The sequence below is a fragment of the Eleutherodactylus coqui genome, chromosome 11 (assembly GCF_035609145.1).
Source record: "Eleutherodactylus coqui strain aEleCoq1 chromosome 11, aEleCoq1.hap1, whole genome shotgun sequence".
Taxonomy (NCBI): Eukaryota; Metazoa; Chordata; class Amphibia; order Anura; family Eleutherodactylidae; genus Eleutherodactylus; species Eleutherodactylus coqui.
The window spans coordinates 137,484,320-137,502,577 of NC_089847.1; the positions used below are offsets into that span (position 1 = coordinate 137,484,320).

At 50.9% G+C, this 18,258-nt stretch overlaps 2 protein-coding genes across 3 annotated transcripts in view; one reads left to right on the forward strand and one right to left on the reverse strand.

Annotated features, from left to right (window-relative positions):
- SAAL1 (serum amyloid A like 1) overlaps positions 1 to 18,258 on the forward strand; it is an 80,606-nt gene that overhangs the window by 6,334 nt on the left and 56,014 nt on the right. Inside the window, exon 1 of one of the 2 annotated variants that reach the window (XM_066583635.1) lies at positions 3,011 to 3,056. The exons of the other annotated variant lie outside the window; for it this stretch is intronic. The gene's annotated coding sequence lies outside the window, so the exon portion shown is untranslated. Of the gene's footprint in view, positions 1 to 3,010; positions 3,057 to 18,258 lie in introns of those variants that run through there. 2 annotated transcript variants of the gene reach the window in all.
- LOC136582515 (serum amyloid A-5 protein-like) lies at positions 1,630 to 17,399 on the reverse strand. Its single transcript, XM_066583638.1, has 4 exons — positions 17,195 to 17,399; positions 10,404 to 10,568; positions 2,886 to 3,024; positions 1,630 to 1,924 (listed from the first exon to the last, which is right to left on the reverse strand). Exons 2-4 carry the CDS (start codon positions 10,540 to 10,542, stop codon positions 1,786 to 1,788), a joined length of 417 nt encoding a protein of 138 aa, XP_066439735.1. The 5' UTR covers positions 10,543 to 10,568; positions 17,195 to 17,399; the 3' UTR covers positions 1,630 to 1,785.

The following is an 18,258-nucleotide window of genomic DNA, read 5'->3' on the forward strand; positions in this document are numbered from 1 at the left end:
ACATGGCGGCAGGCACACACTATATATAATGTCTGACCTCACACCCCCCGTCGTCTTCTGTACATGGCGGCAGGGACACACTATATATAATGTCTGACCTCGCACCGCCCGTCGTCTGCTGTACATGGCGGCAGGCACACACTATATATAATGTCTGACCCCGCACCGCCCGTCGTCTTCTGTAAGTGGGGGCAGGGACACACTATATATAATGTCTGACCCCGCACCGCCCGTCGTCTGCTGTACATGGTGGCAGGGACACACTATATATAATGTCTGACCCCCGCACCGCCCGTCGTCTTCTGTACATGGCAGCAGGGACACAGTATATATAATGTCTGACCCCGCACCGCCCGTCGTCTGCTGTACATGGCGGCAGGGACACACTATATATAATGTCTGACCCCGCACCGCCCGTCGTCTTCTGTAAGTGGGGGCAGGGACACACTATATATAATGTCTGACCCCGCACCGCCCGTCGTCTTCTGTACATGGCGGCAGGGACACACTATATATAATGTCTGACCTCGCACCGCCCGTCGTCTTCTGTAAGTGGGGGCAGGGACACACTATATATAATGTCTGACCCCGCACCGCCCGTCGTATGCTGTACATGGCGGCAGGCACACACTAGATATAATGTCTGACCTCGCACCGCCCGTCGTCTTCTGTACATGGCGGCAGGGACACACTATATATAATGTCTGACCTCGCACCGCCCGTCATCTTCTGTAAGTGGGGGCAGGGACACACTATATATAATGTCTGACCCCGCACCGCCCGTCGTCTTCTGTACATGGCAGCAGGGACACAGTATATATAATGTCTGACCCCGCACCGCCCGTCGTCTGCTGTACATGGCGGCAGGGACACACTATATATAATGTCTGACCCCGCACCGCCCGTCGTCTTCTGTAAGTGGGGGCAGGGACACACTATATATAATGTCTGACCCCGCACCGCCCGTCGTCTTCTGTACATGGCGGCAGGGACACACTATATATAATGTCTGACCTCGCACCGCCCGTCGTCTTCTGTAAGTGGGGGCAGGGACACACTATATATAATGTCTGACCCCGCACCGCCCGTCGTATGCTGTACATGGCGGCAGGCACACACTAGATATAATGTCTGACCCCGGACCGCCCGTCGTCTTCTGTACATGGCGGCAGGGACACAGTATATATAATGTCTGACCTCGCACCGCCCGTCATCTTCTGTAAGTGGGGGCAGGGACACACTATATATAATGTCTGACCTCGCACCGCCCGTCATCTTCTGTAAGTGGGGGCAGGGACACACTATATATAATGTCTGACCCCGCACCGCCCGTCGTCTTCTGTACATGGCGGCAGGGACACACTATATATAATGTCTGACCTCGCACCGCCCGTCGTCTTCTGTACATGGCGGCAGGGACACAGTATATATAATGTCTGACCCCGCACCGCCCGTCGTCTTCTGTACATGGCGGCAGGGACACACTATATATAATATCTCTGACCCCACTCTGTCCCCCAATCTCCTATCCACGACGGCGGGGACATATATATTGTCTTTGGCTCCGCCCCCTCATCTGTATGCAGCGACAGGGACACATTATATTATATTACACTCCACACAACAATCTGTAAGTGGAGAAAAACTATTTTATTAGTGAAGTTTCCAGAAGCTTGTGTATGTACAGAGGACGGCCCTACGGTGCAGGATGACGCTGATCACATCCAGGGCGCCGCCTATCGATGCTGCAGATTATTAATCCTGCTGACTCGTTGAGGCCCACGTCTAGTATTTCTTAGGGAGTCCTTTAGGTCTGAAGTGATTGGGGTCCCGGCCGCTGCGCCCCCACTTGTTTGCCTTCTGATCTGCGGCGCTGTCTGCCAGTCCTCGGCCTCCGATGGTCTGGACACGTTCTCTTGCATTACTGGGGGGATAGAAATGGACACGGGCTCAGTATACGGCGTGACATTCGTGGCCGACTCCGCAATTTGTTAGCGGTCAGGTGACCCGGCTCCTCCCCTCGGCTCCTGTCTGTAAGCGCTGGTTAGGGTGCATTTACACAGGTGATTTTCTGGTACAATTTCTGTGCGTTGTGAGATGCGGGAAACAAACCCGCTGCTTTAAATGGGGGCGGGGCATGTGCAATTGTTCTCTCGCAGCGCTGCAAGAAGAAGCGTCCAGTTTTTGGGCAGTATCGACCATTCTACCCTATGGGAGCTTAAAGACAAAACGCGTGTAAAGTTTCCTGCGATGTGAGTTTTCTTTTTGCTCTCATAGCGAATAATGGACAATTTTCACGTGTAAGAAATATAGGAAGTGCGGTATTTTTCTCGCAAAATGCACAACACTCGCATAAAAGTCGCATCTTTGGACGTGCGGCGTCGGTCTGAGCTTCTCCGTCCGATCTCGCAGACGTAAGTCGCATCGCATGGACACCCCGTCTGACCGCTCTGCCGGCCGCCGCACGGCTGCATGCACTACCGTTGTGCGAGTTGTACCATAATGGGATATTATGTGATTCGTCCGTCTCCGTTGCCATAACAACGTAAGTATACCCATTACAAACAATGGCGTCTGCGTGAGTATATAAACCGTATACCTACGGCCTTCTGCATCTGCTGACCAGACTGTGATGACAATGTGTTTGGAGGGGGCTTCCTATCAGGCTAGTTAATGGGGTCCTTACTGGGGGCCCCACCTCAATATCTCACAGGGTGTAATGTATTGTGGGGTGCCATCTGCAGCGACCATCACCATCCTGAATGCAGCTCTGGGTGTGACTAGAGCAGTAGTTATATGTATAATAGTGTGCACCCTGGTTAGTAGATGACCTCCTGCGATACCTCATCTACCTGATGTGTTACTGGCTCTGTAGGGCCACTTACCTTATTACCCGGGCCGCCCAGGCTCCACCCTTTCCTCGTTTTGCGGCATCATAATTCCCGCGGGCGTGGAAATACTTGTCGGAGTTCTTGTAGTTGGCTTCTCTCATGTCTTTATAGGCTCGAGCCATGTCCCAGGATCCTGCAACACACGAGTCAGTGGGTCACCCTAAAGTAAGTGCACCCCTCCTTTTTAAAAAAAAAAATTGCATCAAATGACTTAGCTCCGCCCCCTGGAACGGCAGTAAAGGAATATAAAGGAGGATTCCTCGTATCCGGTAACTGCAGGCTGTGAGATGTACAGGGAACATCTATATACCCCATCCCTGGCGCGCTTCACGGATGTGGCGCTATAATTACCAATTACACCCTCAGGAAATGTACTTTATAGAACTTGTGTACCGTATGCCAATGCGGGCTTAAAGGGGCCGTCAAGTAAACTGTTAGTGGGCTATCCTCGGGTCGGGTCATCCAGGATCCCCTCTGTTCAGCTGTTTCGTGGGCCACTAGTATTGTAGGCAAGCTTCCCAATGAGGTGAATGGGAACTCTGCCTGCAATACCAAGACTGGCCACTGCAGGAAGAACGAAGCTGTCTACTTCCTGCAGAATTCAGCTCAGTGCGTGAGTGTGCTGGTCCCAGCGAAAAACTGGTGGGGGTCCTGGACAACAGACTCCCCCTGATCTATGGATGACTTGTCCTAAGGATAGGGCATAAATAGTTCACAACTGGAAAACCCCTTTAACAGCCCGGACAGCGGAAGCTACCTGAAGAATTCACTGTAACTCCGCCCCTCTGGCTCTGATGTAGATAATGTCCCTTACATCGTCCACATGGGCGTGGAAATCTGGCATGTGCCACACATCCTGGGACTAGTGCACGCTGTTTGCTTTGCCCAATTATGGCCGGACTCCGCAGCTGCTGTGTCTCTCTGGCCGTTACTTCCTGGGCATCCTCTCCACTTGGTGGCGCTGCAGCAGCATCTCAGCGGTCCCTGTTTTTAAGCTGAACATAGCAGACTGCGCATGGCCCAGTCCCAGAACCCTCTGCGCAGCGCTGTGGATGATGCAGGGACCGTCCCCACATTGATGGAAGGTAGGCGGGCCGAGTCGGGGAATAATTTGATATTCCCTGCTGTCCTATTCTATAACATACAAATCTACCGTATTGCGTATACAGCTCCCGTGCAGAATGTGTATCCATGGTTACTGACAACAAACCACCCCCTGTAGGCTCTTTGCTCCAGGGCAGGTAAAGGCAGCGATTTGGAAGTTTAGACCCCTTGACCTCCATCTACAATGATACACTAGGGGTCTTCTACCTCCCGCTCTCCTGCTGTTGCAGGACTACAATTCCCAGCATGCTCTGGAAGTCTGCAGCTTTTAGTTGTAGTGCAGCAACATATGGAAAGCCAGTGTCAGGACAGTGTCCGGGATATGGGGGTCCCTGAGATATCCCGCAACCCCTGTCCCTGCCTACTTGCCCCCCTGGGCTAACCCCCAGGGCGACAACTGGGCGGCGGTCCCTACCCTCACTAGGGAAGCGGGACACGGGAAGACAAACAGACACTGAAGACAAACAACGGTAGAATGGTCAGACAATCCGGGTCGGCAACAGGAGGGTACGCAGTACAGGGGGGTCAGGCAAAACGTAGTCAAGGTCCAAAAGCAGAGGTCAGGAAAGCCGGGGTCACAAACAGGAGTCAAAAGAATACGCGGGTGCAGCTGGAAGACCAAACTAACACTGGCAAGGCCTGAGAGGAAAACACACCTATTTAAATGCTGTCAGCGCTCCCGCCCCAGAAGCTGATTGGGGCGGAGAGCCTGACAGCAGCAGGGCTAATCAGGGCGGTGCTGGGGGCACGCCCCCAGTCTAGCTGCACAGACAGTTACTAGGGAAGCCAGCCTGGTAGTCGAGCGACTAGAAGCACCAGCTGCCTCCCTAGCAACCCGGCGGCGACCAGTCTTACAGCGGCCCGGGGAGATCACCAGAACCGGGGTACCTCTGCGCCGCGCTCCTGTACCCCGGGTGGCCGGACCAGTGGTGCGGGCACGGCGGCCCCGAGAGTTGCCGGTTCTGACAGTACCCCCCCTTCTACGGGGGGACACCGGACCCCCATGGCCAGGTGCGGGCTTAAGCGGGAAAGCCCTGTGGAATGCCTGGACTAGGCGTGGCGCATGAACGTCCCTGGCAGGGACCCACGTCCTATCCTCAGGGCCAAATCCTCTCCAGTGGACCAGGTACTGCAGCACACCTCTAACCCGTCGGGCATCCACCAGCCTTTCTACTTCATACTCCAGTTCCCCCTGTACCAGAGAAGGAGGAGGCGGGTTCTGGGTGGGTAGAACTGGAGTCACATACTTCTTAAGTAAGCTTTTGTGAAAAACCTTGTGGACCTTCCAGGGGTCAGGAAGTGCCAACTTATATGACACCGGGTTGATAACCTGAGAAACAGTAAATGGGCCAATGAACCGAGGAGCAAGTTTCAGGGAGGGAACCTTGAGTCTCAGATTCTTGGATGACAACAAAACTTGCTCCCCGACTACAAAAGGTGCAGAGATGGTACATCTTTTATTTGCGTATTTACGCAGTTTCTCTTGGGAACCCTGAAGGTTCTTACGAACCTGGGCCCAAACTGTGCACAGTTCCTCAGAGGATATGTCGGCGGCCGGATTGTTCGAGACCACAGGAGTGGAAAGCGAGAACCGGGGATGAAACCCATAGTTACAAAAAAAAGGTGACAATTGGGTCGACGAGTTAACATGGTTGTTGATAGCAAATTCGGCGAGAGGTAAGTAGTTGGCCCACTGATACTGGTTATCAGAGACAAACAGTCGCAGATACTGGATAAGTTCTTGGTTCATTCGTTCCGTTTGTCCGTTACTCTCGGGATGGAAAGCGGAGGAGAAGGACAAATTTACGTTTAGATTTTTACAGAAGGCTCGCCAGAAGCGAGCGACGAACTGAACCCCTCTATCTGACACAATGTCCTCGGGGATCCCATGTAACCGAACAATCTCCTTGATGAACATTTCAGACAGAAGTTTGGCGTTAGGCAACTTGCAAAGCGGAACAAAATGTGACATTTTAGAGAAACGGTCTACTATTACCCAGATGACCGTATTCCCCAGCGAGGATGGCAGATCAGTAATAAAATCCATGGACAAATGGGACCATGGCCTGGACGGAATGGGCAAGGGAAGAAGAGGACCCTCAGGACGTCTCCTGAGATTCTTCCCCCTTGCGCAAACCGGGCACGCGGACACAAATACCCGTACCTCCTTGGCCATGTGCGGCCACCAATAGAGTCTGGACACTAACTCCAGCGTACCCCTGATGCCGGGGTGTCCAGCTAGGACTGAAGCATGTGTCTCCTCTAACACTTTCAATCTCAGTGATAACGGGACAAATAATTTGCCTTCCGGAAGGGCTTCAGGAGCAGATTGTTGAGCGGCGTGAATGAGAGGTGAAAGGTCGGAGGAGACAGCAGCGAGGACCACCCCAGGGGAGAGAATGCTCTCAGGCTCCGGCTCGGCAGGTTCCGGAGAACCAAAGCTCCTAGACAGGGCATCAGCCTTGACATTCTTAGAACCGGGTCTATAGGTAACAACAAAATTGAACCGAGAGAAGAACAAGGCCCAGCGGGCTTGCCGAGCATTTAACCTCTTAGCGGAATCTAGATAGGTGAGGTTTTTATGGTCTGTGAGTACCGTGATCTGGTGATGGGCTCCTTCCAAAAAATGCCTCCACTCTTCGAAAGCCCACTTAATCGCCAGCAATTCCCGGTTGCCTATATCATAGTTCCGTTCGGTGGAAGAAAACTTCCTAGAAAAATAGGCACACGGTCTAAGGTTGGTGAGAGTGGAGGGACCTTGGGACAGTACCGCTCCCACACCAAACTCAGAGGCATCTACCTCCACCACAAAAGGGCTGGACAGATCCGGTTGTACTAGGACCGGTGCAGAAGAGAACGCCGCCTTTAGGGTATCGAAGGCCCTCAGAGCCTCAGAAGACCAGGTCCTCACATCTGCCCCCTTTCTGGTGAGGTCCGTTAGAGGTTTAGCCACCACGGAGAAGTCTTTGATGAATTTGCGATAGTAGTTGGCGAAGCCGAGGAAGCGTTGAAGGGCTTTCAACGACCCTGGCTGGGCCCACTCCGTGATGGCTTTCACCTTTTCAGGATCCATCTGGAAGTCGCATGGCGTGATGATATACCCCAAAAATGATATCTTTTGTACCCCGAAAACACATTTCTCGAGTTTAGCAAACAGCTTGTTATGTCTGAGTCGAGCTAGTACAGTCTGCACGTGAGTATGGTGACTCGGCAAGTCGGAGGAAAAAATCAAAATGTCGTCTAGATATACAACCACGAACACCCCCATGATATCCTGAAACACTGAGTTCATGTACCCCTGAAAAATGGCGGGGGCGTTACACAATCCAAAAGGCATAACTAGGTATTCAAAATGCCCGAGGGGCGTATTGAAGGCGGTTTTCCACTCATCCCCCTCCCGAATGCGGATGAGGTTGTATGCTCCCCTGAGATCAAGTTTAGAAAACCATCGGGCACCAGCGACCTGGTTGAGGAGGTCAGGAATGAGTGGAAGAGCATACTGGTTTCGGACTGTGATTTTGTTTAGCTCTCTATAGTCAATACAGGGCCGGAGACCCCCATCCTTCTTCTCAACGAAGAAAAACCCGGCACCCACCGGGGATTCTGAGGGCCGGATGTGCCCCTTGGCCAGGCTGTCCTGGATATAGTCCCTCATGGATTCTCTCTCAGGAACCGTAACGTTATAAATGCGGCCCTTGGGAAGTTTGGCCCCAGGAATCAAGTCTATTTTACAGTCCCATTCCCTATGAGGGGGCAGAGCTTCGGATAATTGTTTGGAGAACACGTCAGAAAACTCGGAGAGGTATTCTGGTAGGGGGGTCCCCTCGCAGGTGGAGATTCCCACCTTCACCGCACAAAGGTGGTTGGCACAGCGGGGACCCCACTTTACCAGTTCCAACGTGTCCCAATTTACTACCGGGTTGTGCTCCCGGAGCCAGGGGAGGCCTAGGACGACGTCTACAGACAAATCTCTCATCACTAGAAAGGTGCAGGTTTCCACGTGTAAGGCTCCTATGGTAGACCTTACTTCAGGGGTAACCAGATTAACCACCCCTGCTTGCAATGGGGTGGAGTCCACTCCTGAAACCAGAATCGGGGTCTCTAAACGTAAAAAAACCCCGGACAGTTGAGCAACGAAATTAAAGTTAACGAAATTCGCCGCAGCCCCAGAATCAACAAAGGCTTGCCCAGTACGGTGGAAAGCATGAAATTCTAGGGTGCAAGGCAATAACATTTTGGACAACACAGGGAGTACCTTGGCTCCTAGACAGTCCTCCGGACAACTGCCTAGGAGCGGACGTTTTCCCTGCCATGGCTTCTTGGCGCAGGTTGCAATGCGGTGACCCGGCTCCCCACAGTAGAAGCAGAGGTTCTTCTTCAGGCGATTTTCCCGTCGTTGCTTGGGGTTCATGGCTCCCAGCTCCATGGCCTCGGTGGTGGGAGGTGGAAAAGTCGGGTCAGTAGAAGAAGTGGGCGTGGGGAGTGGAGTGGTCCGAGCGGCGTGTCTGGCCCTCAAACGTCGGTCAGCCCGAATAGCCAGCGACATGGCTTGCTCCAGGGTTCTTGGCTCCGGGTGGGCCACGAGTAGGTCCTTAAGACCCTCAGACAGACCGGTCAAAAATAGGTCTTTTAGGGCGGCATCATTCCACCCGGATTCTGTACAGTGCTGGCGGAATTGGGAACAGTAGTCCTCCGCCATCTTGCAACCCTGGCGCAGGGCCAGAAGCTTGGAGACTGCGTAGCCGGCACGGTCGGGTTCGTCATAAATTTGACCCAAGGCGGAAAAAAAGGCGTCAAGGGATAGTCGGGCGGGAGAGCCAGCAGGTAATGAGAAAGCCCAATTTTGGGGCTCTCCCCTCAGGCGGGTAATTACAATTCCCACTTTCTGGTATTCAGTACCAGAGGAGTGGGGGCGGAGATCAAAGTAGAGCTTGCAGCTCTCTCGAAATGCGAAAAACTGACTTCTCTCTCCGGAGAAACAATCCGGAAGCGTGGCTCGAGGTTCTGTCATTGTTCCTGGAGCGGAAGGGGGCTGCATGGGACCTGCAGCTGCCGCTTGTTCCTGTCGCTGCAAGCGGGCTGTTAGGTCCTGGGCAAGGTTCGTAAGGAACTGGACCTGGTTCGCTAAAGCTGCCATGGCCTCCATCGAGGGGTTCGGAGTTGCCGGGCGGATGCAAGGGTCTGACCTTCGTTCGGCCAGTGTTACTGTCAGGACAGTGTCCGGGATATGGGGGTCCCTGAGATATCCCGCAACCCCTGTCCCTGCCTACTTGCCCCCCTGGGCTAACCCCCAGGGCGACAACTGGGCGGCGGTCCCTACCCTCACTAGGGAAGCGGGACACGGGAAGACAAACAGACACTGAAGACAAACAACGGTAGAATGGTCAGACAATCCGGGTCGGCAACAGGAGGGTACGCAGTACAGGGGGGTCAGGCAAAACGTAGTCAAGGTCCAAAAGCAGAGGTCAGGAAAGCCGGGGTCACAAACAGGAGTCAAAAGAATACGCGGGTGCAGCTGGAAGACCAAACTAACACTGGCAAGGCCTGAGAGGAAAACACACCTATTTAAATGCTGTCAGCGCTCCCGCCCCAGAAGCTGATTGGGGCGGAGAGCCTGACAGCAGCAGGGCTAATCAGGGCGGTGCTGGGGGCACGCCCCCAGTCTAGCTGCACAGACAGTTACTAGGGAAGCCAGCCTGGTAGTCGAGCGACTAGAAGCACCAGCTGCCTCCCTAGCAACCCGGCGGCGACCAGTCTTACAGCGGCCCGGGGAGATCACCAGAACCGGGGTACCTCTGCGCCGCGCTCCTGTACCCCGGGTGGCCGGACCAGTGGTGCGGGCACGGCGGCCCCGAGAGTTGCCGGTTCTGACAGCCAGAGGTTGGAGATCACTGATGGAGAAGCAGAGGAAGTGGAGCGTTGCAAGACTGCCTGGACCGGCTTCACACGGGCGAGAAAATCTTGCATGAATCTGCCCCCTCCATCTTTTGGCGCGCCCTCCCATTGCCCTCGCATCGCCCATTGTCTTCAGTGCGATTTGATGCAAGGTCTCCCCATTAAAAACAACGGGAGGATCGCTACTTTCCCGAAGTGATGCAGGGTGGTTTTGCTATAAAACGCCTTGCATCCGCGGGGAAATCGCATGTTGGCGGGCGCGATATCGGACTCGCCCGTGTGAAGGTAACCGTAGGGACTCGGCAGGGTTTCTTTTCTTTATTGAGATGCCCTGAAGCAATAAAAATTTTTTTTTTTTAGTTGCCAAAGCGTCCCCCCCCCCTTTAATCACCTGATACAAGTTTGGTTAGCATGCACTGCAGGACTGAGTGATGTACCAGTAACAGCGCCTCCTAGTGGACATGGAATCTCTCAGACTCTGCGTTATTTCTTGTCTTCTCGGGCGGCACCTACCTTGAGCGGCCTGCTTGGAAAACCTGGCGGCATCTCGAACGTTGTTCTTGATCTTCCTTCCTTTGTCTTTTAACCCTTCGAGCCATGCCTGAGACAAAGCCACAGACAGCAGCAGCAGGAGGAGCACAGAAAGCCTCATTGGGAATCAGTAGGGGGCGCTCTTACCTGCAGGAGATAAAAGACAACTTACAGGACTGCATTTGGATTCAGACCCCATGACTTTGACCGTATACTGGTACCGTGTATCCCCGAAAATAAGCCCTAGCCTGATTTTTCTGGGGTTTTGGGGAGGCTTGAAATATAAACCCTATCCCCAAAATAAGCCCTAATTACACTACATAAAAAAGAGGAAGTAATGTTGTATGAGCAACCGAGGGCTGCGCAAAACAGACCGGAGCTGTGGAGAGCAGCGGGAGGGACCTGGACACCGAGTCTGCTAGGTAAGTACAATAAGACCTCCCTGAAAATAAGACCAAGCACCTCTTTTGGGGCAAAAATTAACATGACAGTGTCTTATTTTGAGGGAAACATGTTAGTTTCCAAGTGAAGGTTCTCCAGGTGCTGCAGCACTACAACCCCGGCCATCTGCATGCTGGGAGTTGTAGTGCTGCAGCGGCTGGAGATCGCTGCTACAGACAGATGACTGATTTTATAACAGATCACCGTCGATCATTTATATCATTGCTGAACCAATAGGGGAGCGGCGTGATCCAGTGCAAAATGAGATGATCTATCACAAAAGGAGGGACTGTCACTTTAAGGAAGCTCAATGCCACTGAAGTGCTCCCTGGGGGTCCCAGTCGGGGGAAGGGAATGGTTGTGGATGGGTGAGGACACATTTAATTGCTAAAAGGGTTTGCCGACATTTAAAAAAAAATATTTCCCAGGGTGGAGAATGGCAGACAAAATAAACCCGCCACGACTCGCCTCACGTGGTCTCTGGTCCAGCGCCGCTGATCGGTTCGTTCCTCGTTGACACAGGAAGTGATGTCACATTCGTCGCTCGCATGACCACTGTAATCGGTTGCTGGCCCCAACAGTCATGTGTGCTGAATGGCATGTGACTGCTAAGGCCAGTGATTGGCTGCTGCAGTCATGTGATGTCATCACTTCCTGTTTCAACAGGGATTGGAAAACGTCAGCAGTGCCGTACTGCGGGCAACATGAGAGGCGTGGGGTGGGTGTCTGAGCGCTCCATTCCCCATCCAGCTGATTGTTTGTGTTTCTTCTTCTTTTTTACAAAGGGCAGAAAACCCCTTTAAGTGACTCCGGCTCCTCGTTTTTGACACCTTTGGATATTGGATGAGAGGGGGTGCGACCTCCGACACAGCGACCATCGGCTGATTGAAGGGACTGTGGGGCTATTGATTGGAAAAACATGGTTGATTACTTTCAAAAACAGCGGCACGTTAGTCCCCAGGCCGTGTCTGGTACTGCAGCTCCACTGCATTCACTTCTAAGGCCTCCCTCACAGACGGTTTTTAGCGCTGCACTTTCAGCACCGCAATAAACGCCGTCAGAGGCTCCCATTGTTTTCCGTGGACCCTCGCACAGCCGCTCCATCGCGGTGCATGTTCTGTGTTTGAGGCGCTGCCTGAAAACAAAAGTAAAATGCTGGAAAGCAGCGGTGTGAGGGAGGCCTGAGGTGCTAAACTGCAATACTGCCAGCAACCAGTAGACGGGTGCGGCGCTGCTTCTGCAAGAGAGGAGCCATGTTCTTCTAATCCTGGACATTCCCCTCTAACATTTGCTTGAAGGGACTGTCAGGATGGGACATCAGTAGTTGATCGGTGGGGTCTGATGCTTGGGACCCCCAACTCTCAGCTGTTTGCCAAGCCTGCTGTCAGTGTGAACGGAGCAGGAAGCGCACAGCTCCGAACACATTGCAGCGCCCCGGCCGGTGATGCCGGCGCAGTGCGCTTGGAACTCAATGCAATGTGAATCCAGGCCGCTGCATTACGGACGGCGCTGTCTGTTTCCTGCTCCGTACAACTGGCAGCGGTCGCCCCCGCTGATCAGCTATTGATGACCTATCCGGAGGACCATTCATCAATCCCTTAAGGACAGAGCAGCATAAATTCACAGCGCTTGGCCCTGGGCTTTAATCCCGGCCAATGGTAAAAATACGGCACAGGATCACAACTCCTGCAGTGTAGCAGGTTGGGTCCAACAGCCGAGGACCCAGAGAAGGCGGCGGGAGCGCTGTGTAGTGAGTGGAGAAAGCAGAAGTGCTGCTCCCACTATTCAGCCCGGTGATCACATGACCGCCGGGTGCCCCCGCCACAGCTAAACAGACTCGGACCAGCTCCGTTAGTGACTGTTGTCACCACAAGGGGCGGGCTGCCCCGGGGCTCCTGCGGACGCAAACAAGTAATAGAATAACAAAGTGAGTGACCCCAGAGGTGTTATATGAGGTCACGGGGGCAGAGATGGAAACAAAATATATGTGTGTATAGGGAGATGACCCGACGCCGACCGAACCGTCACTATAAGCACCCTGTAACCGGAGACTATACAAATTATATATCAAAGCGTCACAAACAGAATGAACCCCGGACTTTGTCAGCGGAAATACACTCATTTTAAAAATAAACAACTAGAAATTTAAATATAATTTTTTAATTTTTTTTTAGCTTTTTACCGTTAATAAAACAAAAAAATGGAAAAATTCAATGAAAAAAAAGTATTCTAAAGAATCCCCCGTATGTGGAGGAAAAAAACCACAGCAAGAACAACTAAAGAGAAGGAAACAGGACCGTAAAATCCCTAAAAAGTGTCAGGTGTGTTAGGACCAAAACACCCTGGTCCTTAAGGGGTTAAAAAGATGTGAGCAGGGAGAGATTCCGGGTCCGGTCCCACGCAGACGAATACCGCAGAAAAACCCCACAATCTCCCCATCAAAATCCACATTGTTTTTTTCATCTGCTTCCAGCCTGCAGATAACTGCGCTTTGCAGCCACAAGGGGGCAGTGCACACTGGCGACCGCTACTGACCACCACCGTCTCTCCCCCGGTGACAGCCTGCTGACCGGCGGTGTGCGCTGCGCTCTCGGGGGTGAGAGGATCTGCAGCTGGTTGGGAGTCACAATCTGCACCCGTGATGCCGTTTTAGATGCGGAAATGCTGCAGATTTTGCTGTGAATTTTCCTCTGGAGAATCTGTAGCATTCCGACTAGATGTGAACACATCGTAAACCTACAGACATAAGGCGCCTCTCTAGCGCCCCCTCCTCCAGTACCGGAGCCCGCACCCAGCTGCTCTGATCCTGGAAGATGAGGCACTCTTGTGCTGCATGTTGTACTTGTGACCACTCACAGGCGCAAGGGGGATTCTGCCGGGTGCTGGAATGGGGAGGGCCACAAGAGAGGCGCGTATGGCTGCTGTTTATATTTCATGACCTTTCTTCAGCCATATCATTTTTTCACTTCTAGAATATCCCTTTAAGTACATTTTATCACATTTATATGCAGATATAATATTTTAAACGGGATGTCTGGGAGTGGAAAATCGTACCCACTTTTCTTCTCCCCAGAAGCGGTGCCACATGTGTCCGCAGGTTGTGTCCGGTATTGCAATTCAGTTCCATTGACATGACTAGGGTCAAACTGCAGTACCGCACACAGCCTGTGGATAGGAGTGTCGCTGTTTTTGAAAAAAAAAATAAAGCCTTCATGTCTTTCTAATCCAGGTAGTGCCCAATCCCTGCAATCAGCGGGGGGTCAGTGAGACCCGACTGATGTCAGATAAGCAAATAGCCTGTGTTATTGGACGTGATGTAAGAAGAAAACCCATGATACTGTATTACCTGGAGTGGTGAAATCTTGACTATCCAGCTATTTTGTACTAAAAAACCCCATGCCGGATTTTCAGACTTTCTACATTATTATGTTGGATTAACCCTTTCAGTGGCACGCCCGGAAATTTTTTGGGACGAGCTCCACTGCCCATAGTGATATAGCCCGGAAGATTTCCAGGCTATGTTTCACTATAGGACCGTGCAGAACACATTGCCATAATCTGTGGCAGTGTGCTCTGCCTGCACAGACCCACAGAGAACAGTTGAGGACTTTTAAAAAAGAAGCTGGAAGATATTACCGATCTGCCGGCAACTTCCCGCTTCTTTTTTTAAACTCCTGCACTGTTTACAGGTTGCTATGGAGACCATTGGTTTGTGAGAAGCCAGCTGATGGTCCCGGTGGCAGGGAGAGCTGGTGATCGGCTGTCAGAGGATAGCTGGGCTCATGCAGCGGAGAACGGAGAAAACCTCTGTTCTCCACTGTATGTAAGGGGCTGTCACCATCGGACCCCGCAATGTTATCAGGGGGTCCTGATGGGTCTCTGTGGCACCCAGAGGCTTGAATATAGCCTCTGGGTCTGCTAGCTGAATTAGGCCTGTCAGCATAGCAGAGTATTAGAAGAATAAAAAAAGTATTGTGCAAGTTCCCTAAAGTGACAAAAATGTAAAAAAAAGTTGAAGTAAAAAAAAAAGTTAAAAAATTATAAAAAAAAACAAAAAACCAGCCCAAACCCCACCATTCTCCCTTTACTTTGTAGAAAAAAGAATTAAAAGCAAAATGACACATGTGGTATCCCTGCGTTCGTAATGACCCAGAGAAAGAAGGTAGTACATTATTTAACCCGCAGGGGGCATGGCATGGGGAAAAAGGAAAATGTGATAAAAATAGCTAATTTAGCCAATCTCACCATACAAAAAACGGAATAGAAAGTGATCAAAATGCTGCACGGATCAACAAATGGTACTAATAAAACGTACACCTCATCCTGCAAAATAAAACCCCTCACACGGCTCCGCTGATAAATCTAAATGCTCGGGGGCCTTGAATGCAGCGATACGAAAATAATCAAGTGTGAAAAATTAGTGAAAAAGAAAAACACGATTACAATTAGGTATCGGCGTAACCGTACCGGCCGGGAGAATGACTGTAATACATTATCTATACCGCTCAGAGAATGCTGGGAAATATAACAAACGGACAGAATTACAGATTTGGTTAGTCTTGCCCCTGAAAAAACGGAATAAAAAGCGATCAAAATGTTACAAATTCTCAAAAATGAGATAAATGAAGCCTGGAGTTCATCCCGCAATAAACACGGCCGTCAAGAGCGCCGGCGATGGGAAATAAGATTATTACGGCTCTTGGAATGTGGCGACACAAAAGCAAAACTTTAACCCCTTAAGGCCCAGGTTGTTTTGTACCTTAAGGACCAGATACTTTTTAGGGATTTTACCCATGTGGCGGTTTTACTGCTCCATTTTTTTTTTCCTTTAGCTACCAAAATTATTTTTGCTGCGTTTTTTTTCCGTGACATATAGGACTATTTTTTATTTCTTTTTCACTTACTTTTTTCCCCGTTTTTTTTTAGTTTTATTGGGGGTAAAAAGCTAAAAAAAAAATCGTTTTTTTTAACATTTATAATTTTTAAAAAAATTATTTTTATATTTGCACTAAAATAAAGCATGGGGACGGGTTCTATTTGTTTCGGATGTTTTGATATATACTATGTATGGTTTTGGTTCACAGGGCGCATACGGCGACGGTTTTTGTTGGCGTCTGCTTTGTGTTATCCTCTTTCTTATGTATGTATTGTTGTTTTATTCTGTTATTTTGTTTTACTTATTTATGTAATTGTGTTTTTTACTATCTGTGTCCCCCATGACGTTATATACGACCTCTGGGGGACATTCACATATTTTTTTACTTTATTTGACACTTTCCCACTATAGCTAGGGTGTCCATAGGAGCCCTAGTTACAGGGGAAAACAACCCCTGTGGTGACATTAGTCACCTGCAGAGCTGCCAGGGTCTAGTCTGACCCTCCAGCTCTGCATAGCAGGGAATCCCAGGAGGTCACTTGACCCCCCGAGGCTCCTGTAGTGAAAGTACATCTTATTTTCACTTTCCCCATACAGTGCTCATTGAGCACTATAGATCGGGGAAGCAGAAGGCAGGAAGGGTTAAAAACCCCTCCTGCCTTCTGCTCCGGGTTATCAGCTGTTTCTGCCTCTGACTGATTGCAGAGCAGGAGACTTAAAGCACCGCTGTAATTTTACTATCGGCGGTGCTCTAAGCCCAGGACCAGCCGCCGTATATATAGGAAAAATTTTTTTTAAATGTACAAAAATAGTAAAACATAAATACTGTATAAACCTTGTATCGCCGGAATTGTGCGACTCGGAGAATGATGTCATCACACTATTTATTCTGCACGCTGAACGCCGTAAACATGAAAGAATCTAATGGCAGGATGTCTCTTTTTTCCCCCTAATCTCCCTACAAATGTTTTTATAAAAGTTCTGCAATACATTATATTTACCCCAAAATGATGCCATCAAAAAGTACAACTTGTCCCGCAAACAACAAGCCCTCGTACGGCCGTGTCAGGGGGAGAATGAAGAAGTCATGGCTCTGGGAACGCGGCTGGGAAACTAGTGAAAATTAAATGATTAGTCTGCCCTGGTGGGTCTGACAGGGGGGGAAGAAACCGCCACTGAGGGGTTAAAGAACCTGCCCTGGTGGTTCTGACAGGGGGGGAAGAAACCGCCACTGAGGGGTTAAAGAACCTGCCCTGGTGGGTCTGACAGGGGGAAGAAACCTGACACTAAAGGGGTTAAAGAACCTGCCCTGGTGGGTCTGACGGGGGTAAGAAACCGCCACTGAGGGGTTAAAGACGCCGGGTCTGCTGATAAATATTCATTGATTTGTCCTAAACTTCTAACAAGTGACTTGCGCTCCTGAACTCTCCCTGCGGCGCTGATGATGATCTCTCACCTGTGCCCGGAGTCAGTCTGCGGTCTGCAGTGGTGCCCGGCAGCTGCTGCCGCTATTTATGACAGCCGCTCGTTGCACAAATCTGTGCTTTTCTCAGCTCTCTTGTGACATCGGCGTCTCCACGTTCCGGACATTTCTCAATCGCAGAATTTCTTTTCGGTGAGTTGTGGGTTTGTGAGAATCATGATGGGTGTGGCGCACAAGGCTCAGGGCACCCGTCCAGTGCTAGCCTGGGAGGAGGGGGCGCTCTACCCACTTGGAATTTCACTAATGAGGAAAATTATGTGTCATTTACTGGGGATTCTGCCCTGCTGCAATAAGCCAGGACAGGCGTGCCGGGGGTCATGGGGCGGGGGGGACCCCTGCTGGAGGAGAAGCCTCAGGCTGATCGCCGGGTGAGGGGGTCGGAGTTACTGGCAGAGGGGGAAGGGGGGGATCCGACGCTCGGGACCCCCAGGAATCTGTTGCGCTGCTATTGCAGACAGTCTGCGCAAATGCAATTCAATACGGACAATCAAAATGATTTAACCCCTTAGTGACGCGGCTAGTTTGGGATTTTGGACTAAAAGATGCAACAATTTTCGGGCAATTTTCGTCTCCACTTTTCAGAAGCCATAACTTTTTTAAAATCCGTTCCCACCGACGCGGCCGCACGAGGCCTGTTTTTCGCGGCGAGCTGTAGTAGGTATTGGTGCCATATAATATATTGTAGAACATTTTTAGTTTTTGGAGGCTGGGAAGAAAAAACATCAATCCTTTTTATTTTTTTTATTTTACAGCGTTGGGGGTGATTTAGTGTAATTCTTTTGTGTGTGATGCGATGCGGGACAACAATGGCTCCGCTGTGTGGCCCCATTCAAAACAAAGGCGTTCATATTCGTGTCAGATTTGTGTGTTCTCGCGCTATTTTCTCGGCCGTGTGACAACGGCCTTAGAGACGCGGAAGGAGGATTTCTGCTTCTCACATCTACTCTTCAATGATGCGATTGGGTTTTACGCTCTCTTACAGGGGCCACAACACAAAACTGAAATCCATATTCTGGGGCCCCCAGGAAGTGGCAAAG